This window comes from Pimephales promelas, chromosome 6, assembly GCF_988280905.1.
Source record: "Pimephales promelas chromosome 6, fPimPro1.hap1.1, whole genome shotgun sequence".
NCBI classification, from domain to species: domain Eukaryota; kingdom Metazoa; phylum Chordata; class Actinopteri; order Cypriniformes; family Leuciscidae; genus Pimephales; species Pimephales promelas.
Window position 1 is genome coordinate 1706607 of NC_142774.1, and position 9083 is coordinate 1715689.

The 9083-nt window shown below is 41.2% G+C and overlaps 1 protein-coding gene across 1 annotated transcript; it reads left to right on the forward strand.

Moving 5' to 3' along the window:
- The first annotated feature begins 5834 nt into the window (after positions 1-5834).
- On the forward strand, positions 5835-8616 carry LOC120460362 (B-cell receptor CD22-like). Its single transcript, XM_089132738.1, has 10 exons — positions 5835-5947; positions 6036-6377; positions 6476-6724; positions 6814-7071; positions 7163-7405; positions 7482-7566; positions 7650-7671; positions 7759-7836; positions 7937-8014; positions 8206-8616. The coding sequence occupies exons 1-10, from the start codon at positions 5866-5868 to the stop codon at positions 8224-8226; spliced, it is 1458 nt and encodes a 485-aa protein (XP_088988864.1). The 5' UTR covers positions 5835-5865; the 3' UTR covers positions 8227-8616.
- The last annotated feature ends 467 nt before the right edge of the window (positions 8617-9083 follow it).

Here is a 9083-nt window from a genome sequence, read left to right on the forward strand (position 1 = left end):
CGCACGTACCATCTCCTCCGACGTCTTCTCTCATTTCTGCCTTTTAGTTTTAGTAATTTCATAAGTAATTTAATAAGCTCCGCTCTCTTTCAGTCGCCATTGCTTGTAGTAACCTAGCTGCGAGGAATCTAAACACAGTGGAACATTCAAACCCTCCGTCGCCAACTAGGGTTTCGGAGCGGTACTGCAGAGCAACCAAGACCTGAACGCAGAAGTATAAATGCTCACGATGGTGTCGCTTACGTACGTAGCCTACGTCGTACGCTTTGGCATACTCTTGACGAAGAAGTATAAATTGGCCTTTAATTTAACACTGGGGATTTTGCTGTGTACACTGGAACTGACCCATCAAGATCACCCACAGGTGCCTCTCCATCGCTGCCATCAATCTACCAACTGCGGCGGCGCTCTGCTTGGTGGTGCAGAGATCCAGATCTCTGATATCGCATCAAAGGGAAGACCCTTACCCGGATCCAAATACTTCAGCAGATCGGCTTGAGCCTTGTTCACACTACATGATTTTAAAATGTCGGACTGAATGGTGCGATTCACACTACATGACTTGCTCTCAGTGAAATCAGGAGTGTTCAAGTTGTTTAGCTGTTCACACCACACAACACAATGTGATTGATCCACAACAGGAGGTAACTCACTACACGAGTTGACAACGCACTACATAGTGATACAACCACGATCGGATGATAAGAGCAAATCATTTGTGACTCAATGAGAGCTGTGTTAGTACTATGTTACGGTCTAAATCCTGAAAATAATCAAATAAATAACAAGTTGACAACAACTCCGTCACCCAATGATTCTATCTGGTCTAGAAACCACGTTTTGTCACGAAAAAACACGCAATAAATAAATAAATAAATATTGCGCCAATACCCAGCGAAGAAGAGAACACAGCATGTGAATATGGACGTCAGACAGAAACTAGTGCTGCACACTGTTTGCGCGACGATCTGCTCTGAGGAAAAAAATGCAAAAAGAAAAAAAGAAAAACTAAGATTTACCTGGTGTCCTCAACCCATGCGTTGCTATGATTGGCTTTACTCATGACATCACTGAGTTTGAGTCGCGCGATGGCTCTGGATATCTAGCAGGCAAGATATATTTCTGGGCTCGGCGAGGCGTCTGCGAGCGTTTTCGCTGCGTTTTTGGCTCTTTCATACTAACAGATTGGTTCATCGTCCGCTTATCCCCCGCGATTTACACACGATAACACCCTGACCTGTCAGCGAGCTCAAATCGGGCATAAATCGGGTTTAAAATCCTGTAGTGTGAACTTAGCATTGGTAAGACTGAAGCACGACCATGGAGTGAAGCACCAGCCTAACCTGCTGCCGCATATGGAGCTTTCAAGATCAAAAACGTCTTGTTGATTGGGATGTATCCATGCTCCTGTATCCCCTAGATATGTGCATAATTTGCATGTTGGTAGACACGGGCAGAATACGATTTCTTCCTTGTGCTCGTGATCTCAGTTTCATCCTGGTTGCAGTTCCATTAGAGTTCCACTGGAGGTGATTGCGGGCGAGAGCAGAATGAATGGGAGTCTATGGGGCTAAACGCATGTGAGTAGAGTAGCGATGCTGTACAGGGGTTGTTCTTCCACATCAGAAAATAGCCTCCTGACAGCTGCAGCTAAGGTCCCTTTCATAGTTTTGATGCCCTGGTCATCGTCGGTCTCTCTAGAAAGAAATCTCTGCAGTACAGTGACAGCAGGAATCAAATCTGCTGCCATAGCATTATAAGAGCTATTTTTTCTCGTTAACTCCTCAAACGGACCCAGAACAGTAACAATCTTCTCCAGCAGTGACCACTGGTGAGCCGTGAGATTATCAGGGAGTTCTTTCTCGGACACAGCCCGTTTCTGCTCAATCAGAGACTGGATCATGTAAAATGTACTGTTCCAGCGTGTCTGGAAGTCCTGCTGTAGTCGTTTTGCAGGCTGACCGATCTCTAACTGAATGTCTTCGAGGCAGGAGTAGGCTAGAGGAGAATGCTTAAAATGGCCAACTATTTTGCGTCCGATAGCCAATGCATCCGCAACACTTCTCTGTGACAAAATGCCCTCGTTGACCACCAGCTGGAGAGTGTGAGCGGCACAAGGAAGACTGGGGAGTCCAGCATCACTCATGCCCTTAATCATATTTTTAGCGTTGTCTCGTAGCACAACGTGAACAGAGGTTTTCAGAATGCCCCAGGTCTGAAGCATCCCATCGAATGCACCGGCTATGGCTTGGCTGGTGTGCGAGCCCCGGAACGGCTTTGCTTGTAAGGTGGCGTGGCGAAAAGTAAAGTCGTCATCAATCCACTGCGCAGTTAAAGGGTTAGTTCACCCAAAAATGAAAATTAAGTCATTAATTACTCACCCCCATGCTGTTCCAACCCCGTAAGACCTTCGTTCGTCTTCGGAACACAAATAAAGATATTTTTGATTGAATCTGAGAGCTGGATCAGTCCTACATAGACTGCCTAAGGGACTGGCTCTTGACGGCCCATAAAGTCATTAAAGAAAAGGTTTAAATATTCCATGTGCCTACAGCGGCTCAACTATAAGTTTATCAAGCGACGAGACTACTTTTTGTGCGAAAAAAACATAAATAACGACTTTATTCCACTATTCCATTACTTCCTTATGGGTGCATGCGCGAGAACTGAGACGAGGACGTTCTCATTCGTCTACTTCTTGTTACCGGCTGCTCACCGCTTAGGAGTTTTACCGCCCCCTACCGTATAAAATGATGATCCATATATAAGGCGCTCCGGATTATAAGGAACACTGTCGTTTTTTGAGAAGATTAAAGGCTTTTAAGTGCACCTTATAGTGCGGAAAATACGCTAATTGAAAAGCGTATGTACAGCGCACATCTTCCTCTGCTTGTAAACTGAAAGTTTTGCGCTTCCAGCTATATCAGCATGTCATCTTATACGGTAGGGGGCGGTAAAACTCCTAAGCGGTGAGCAGCCGGTAACAAGAAGTAGACGAATGAGAACGTCCTCGTCTCAGTTCTCGCGCATGCGCCCATAAGGAAGTAATAGAATAGTCGAATAAAGTCGTTATTGATGTTTTTTTCGCACAAAAAGTAGTCTCGTCGCTTGATAAACTTATAATTGAGCCGCTGTAGGCACATGGAATATTTAAACCTTTTCTTTAATGACTTTATGGGCCGTCAAGAGCCAGTCCCTTAGGCAGTCTATGGAAGAGTGATCCAGCCCTCAGATTCAATCAAAAATATCTTCATTTGTGTTCCGAAGATGAACGAAGGTCTTACGGGGTTGGTACAGCATGGGGGTGAGTAATAAATGACTTAATTTTCATTTTTGGGTGAACTAACCCTTTAAACTTAGTAGAGACATTGGGCAGACACTGCTTGACCAAACATCTGTTGTAAAACTGAAGGCCGAAACGTCACACAACAGGCCACTGACGTGCTTTTTCACCTCATGAAACACTTTCGGTAGCATAGCGTCTGTAATGTAATGTCGACTGGGAATTTCGTATCGCGGCTCCAGGATGCCAAGAAGATGTCGAAATCCTGCATTTTCAACAGCCGACAATGGCTGGTCATCAAGTGCAATAAAGTATGCAATTCCCTCTGTTATTTTTTGTGCCCGCGGATTATCTCTGGACATCTTCTCGCGCTTCTGTAAAACCTGTGTTAGTGTTGGCTGCTGCGGAGTAGGTTTAGCTTTCCGAAACTGTGAGTATTCAGCGCTATGATGCGTCTTCAGATGTTTAATTAATTTTACGAGTAAGAGTATATGAGGACAGTATCGACCCGATCCCCGATGCCAGTATCGGTATCGGGCCATCCCATTATAGGCAGTGCACAACTGTGACCTGACACCTTTTAAGCGCTTCAAAGCATGTATGGTGCCACTATGTCTGCTCTATAAGGCATAATAACTCAAATTAATTTCTCATCTGTAATATCTTGTGGTTTGAATGATGCACTGGAAACGGTGGTTGCAATAACTCAATAACCTTTACTGACAACTGCCAAAGACCATCAGCAATAACACACATACACAGCTGAGCTTCCTGGTAACACTGAGTCACGTGAACTACGAACCAATCACATTACTGCCTTTCACCCCAGTCTATTACATCATCGACTATATAATTAAGAATTGCAAACTTACTTTTGCATTCATGCACAACATTTTGTCAATAGCCTCTATGCACGATATCTTCCGGGTTTGTTTCAGCACGCCCAGTTACATCCGGTGCTGCGTCAGAAACCAGTTTTGCGTTAGGTGGAGATAGTGTTAAGTTACACTTGCTGTTTAGAAAAACGTCCTGCGGTTAACGATGTTAACAATACTGTGAGGCAGTTAGCTGTCACACAAGAGTAAAAAAGAGAAGTTAATTAAATTATATATTTGGAGCTACATCAACAACTTTGAGGGTTAGTATTCTCTCATATCGTACGAAATTCGACTAACAAATCAGCGTTTCTAAAATCGTTGTCTCCGTTTCTGAGAAAACGGATTTTATTAAAGTTTTGCCGCAATACACTTGGCCTGCAGAACGTGCTTCCGGAAGTAAAGACGCTGACTGAGATTCTTTCGGACACACGTCGGCAGGGTTCGTGCATAGAGGCTATTAGGCAACATATCCTGCGAACAAGATTACAAAGAACTTGTTTTTCCACCTGCACGAAGAGACGAGTGCCATAAGTAAGTAATAGTTGTCCTTGCTTTAAACTGGGCTTTAAGTAAAAAGATGCAACGCATTGCAGTGCGGGTACAGAAAAATAGATGCACCACATACACACTGCAAACAGAGTAGGCCTATGTGTGAAACAGGCGCTATTGTTGTCTGATAAAACTCTTCCTCTGCTCGATCTGCACTAGTTGAGGCGTCATAAGCTCATACGTTAATATAAGGTGTTAATCACGTCATTCAGGGTGTGAAAAACGCCTATACTGGTTTGATCCGGATCATTTGTAGTGCTGTCGCTGGTCACGGGTGTTGGTGAAACGGGTAAGAGCGTTATTTTATAACTGTTCTGTTAAATCTCTAAAGTGTGGAGGGATTTATGGGGCTAGTTGTCACAGAGCTGTGTCTTAGTAACTATTTGGTTTAAAATCAATACAGCATACATTTGTTTTCTCTAGCAGTGTTTTGTTGGCGAAAAACAAATTGATACAAAATCCTTTTTAATATTATGTAATGAAGATAGATTAAATTGCAGTTACTTGCAAGAAACAACTTCTCTCTTCGAGCACACAAATACGTGTGTCGTTTTATTTTGGTATAAAAAAACCACAAGCCAACAAAAGGCGCTGGCAAGCGTCGTACGCCATCCATACAGAACATTCAAAGGGACCACGATCTCTGGACAATTATGAGGGAAAACGCTAAGAGCAAAGTACTGCATTTATCACCGACCATGTATAGAACTACATTTAACACAAAGGGTGAATTATGTAAGTCACAGTCACTACAATATAGACTTATACCGATGACTTATATTAGAGTGGCTTTTACAAATAAACCTGCATATTCACCAGAGACAACAAGCTCCAGAGTATAGAAAACATTAGCAATGTACTGATACAAAAGTCAACTAAAGTACTTTATAACAGTTTCTCTGTATGAAATCAAAGGCCATCGTTCTGGCAGGGTCCTTCTGTCTGTGATGGGCTGTCAATCAAAAGGGGAAGTGAAAGACATTGAACAGTTACAAACTCATGCAGTGCAAAAATTCCTGTTGCTGTCATGTATAAATATGATAAATATGACTGTTTTTGTATAAATATGACTGTTGTTGTCATGTTCTTGTATAATTAAAGTAGTATTTGTTGTTATGTTTCATGCTGACATTGAAGCTGAAAATAAGCCACTGTATGTGTGTTGTAGCTGTTGCTATGGTGACATCAGTCAGATTGGCTCCGCCTCTTTCTCTGATCTTTCTGCTCATGATTCACGGTGAGTCTCTGCAACCCTTGCTCAGGAATCTTTATATACGTTTTTATGCACAAGCTGCTGCTAATTTGTTCAGTATTAACTTTTTTAGGGGTTTCTAGTGCTGATTGGGGTGTGAGTTACAGTCCTTCACACATCTGTGCACTAAAGGACTCAACAGTGATAATGAACTGCACTTATACATACCCTACTGGATATAAGATCGAGAAAGTGTTCTGGACCAAAACACTGGTAAAAGATAATGAAGAGTATCCAGATCTGTCTAATGATCCTGAATACAGTCAGAGGCTTCAGTATCTGGGAGATAAACAGCAGGACTGCACCGTCAGACTGAGTCATGTGACACTGAAGGATTCACGCATGTACTATTTCAGATTCACCACTGATAAAGACAAATGGATTGGTAAACCAGGAGTGAATCTTACTGTCACAGGTGACTTTGATGAGGTTTATCTCTTCTTCTGTGCATTATGTTGAATAATAATCAGTGTGTGACAGCAGCACTAGATATAATGTGTGTGTTGTGTTCAGATCTTCAGGTGGAGTCTCCTGAGAGAGTGACAGAGGGAGATTCAGTCAGTCTGACATGTAAAAGCAGCTGCGCTCTGACTGACAGAGCAACATTCATCTGGTACAGAAACTCACTGAAGATATTAACTGAGAGTAAATTCAGGAACACACTCATCCTCAATCCAGTCAGAAGAAAGCATTCAGGCAGATATAGCTGTGCTGTAGACGGACACACACACGTCTCTCCTGATGTTCACCTCAATGTCATGTGTGAGTGCAGATTCATGAGTTCTTTTTTTAAATTAGGAGATTGAGTTTGAATGAGATGATTTGAGGTTGTTTATTATTTTCCTTTTTAGACCCTCCAAAGAGCGTCTCGGTGTCCATCAGTCCATCTGGTGTAATAGTGGAGGGAGATTCAGTGACTCTGAAGTGCATCAGTGACTCAAACCCTCCTGCTGTGAACTTCAGCTGGTTTAAAGGAGGAACGATTGTAGGATCTGGAAGAATCTTCAGCATCTCAAAGATCAGATCTGATGACAGTGGAGAATACAAGTGCAGGTCCTTCAATAAACATGGAGAGAAATACTCTATTACTAAGACTTTAAACATCATGTGTGAGTTAATAATCATCTGCACATTGTTTAAAATTTCTAAACACATAATTTTGTAATAGTTTTTGTGAATTTTAATTTTTGTCTGTTTTAGATCCTCCCAGGAACGTCTCAGTGTTGATAAATGGATCTGGTGTAATAGTGGAGGGAGATTCAGTGACTCTGAAGTGCATCAGTGACTCAAACCCTCCTGCTGTGAACTTCAGCTGGTTTAAGGAGAATGAAAGCTCAGCTGTTGGATCTGGACAGAGTTTCAGTGCACTACAGAGTGGACGCTTCTACTGTCAGGCTCACAATCAACATGGATCTCAGAGATCAGACGCTGTAACTGTCGCAGGTAAAGGTAGAGCGGCTCATTTACTTACATTGCTCTTTTTAAATGGCGGTAAACTGATCAGTTTATCTTGTCCCAGTGAAATATTGGAGGATATATCACATTGCAATTGTAGCATCAGTTTGTGGAGTTGTAGCTACTGTCATCATTGTGTTACTAACCTGGTAAGAGTCTGTTTTCCTTTTTTTGTATTTAGTTATGTAATTTAATATTATATTGTGTTAATATAATGTGTTTTCTTTTCAAGCTGGAAGAAACTGCACTCCAAGGTCAGTCTGTTTCAATTCAATATTGGCTCAATGCAACTGATCACAACTGAATTTCTCATATTTCTTTCTGTTTTTTTTCCCTCTCAGTCCACCACAAACAATTCTGATGGCATAAGCATGAAGCCTGAAAATAAAGAGATTTCATATGTGTATGAGAATGTGGGGGTACGTTTACTTAATTTTCTTTGAGCCTACGTTAATTCCAAAACTAGATTTGTTTTACCTTTTTCCTTCACATGTTTTCTTCTATCTCTCTTCCATTAAGGCTGTTCATCCTTGCACCAACGCTCCTAAAATGACCTTCCCTCTGTATGAGAATGTAACAATTTATGAGAATTGTACCGTGAGTGTCCAGCTTTTCTCTTTGTCAGTCAATTGAGAAGTCTATTCTCTAGACTAGATATTGGTCTTGTGGTATTAAATATCCAGTTTTCTCTTGATACCACTGCAGACAGTCTTTAAGTGTGCCATAAACATTTCAAAATAGTTGAACTTGGTAAAAAGATCTAATTTTTGTTTTAATTTTTGTCTCAGGCTCACAGGAATATGCCGTAGTGGACGATGACACACACCAAAACAGTCTTCATTTGACTGTGTGGGTGAAGCCCAAATGTGACAATGGATACAAGTAGAAGTTATCATGAAAATATATTGTTGCTTTATGCATTGTGACTTGTTTGATTATAATTGCCTATAGTTAATACTAATTATTTATTAATCAGCTTGCCTTTAACACACACAAATGCTTCATGTTGCAATTCATGATGTGAGCCACAAATCAAAACGCATCCATAAACATCTTAAGCCTAACTTGATTGTAGAACAATAGCAACAAATGGTCTTACTCTGTTCAATCAATGCTTTTGGGAAACGCAGACCAGGTCATAGTTTGTCTTAAAGGGATACTCCACTTTTTTTTGAAAATAGGCTAATTTTACAACTCCCCCAGAGTTAAACAGTTGGGTTTTACCGTTTTCGAATCCATTCAGCCGATTTTCTAATATTTAGAAGAAAATCAGTAACCAGACAGTTTCTGGTCTCTTTGACTACCATAGTAGAAAAAATATACTATGGAAGTCAATGGTACCAGAAACTGTTTGGTTACTGATATTCTTCTAAATATTAGAAAATCGGCTGAATGGATTCGAAAACGGTAAAACTCGACTCTGGGGGAGTTGTAAAATGAGCCTATTTCCAAAAAAAAAGTGGAGTATCCCTTTAATGAACACAGGGTTGGAATGGCCAGATAAAAACTGATATTGAAAAGTAAAGAGTCAAAAGCCCAACTAAACCAAACACTGATCACCATAATGGTGACATAAAATGAAACATTCCATTAAACATCTCCATCTAAACTTCTTTAAATCTGCATAAGACCGTGTGTAGATGTATGACACAAATAAAGTCAATCT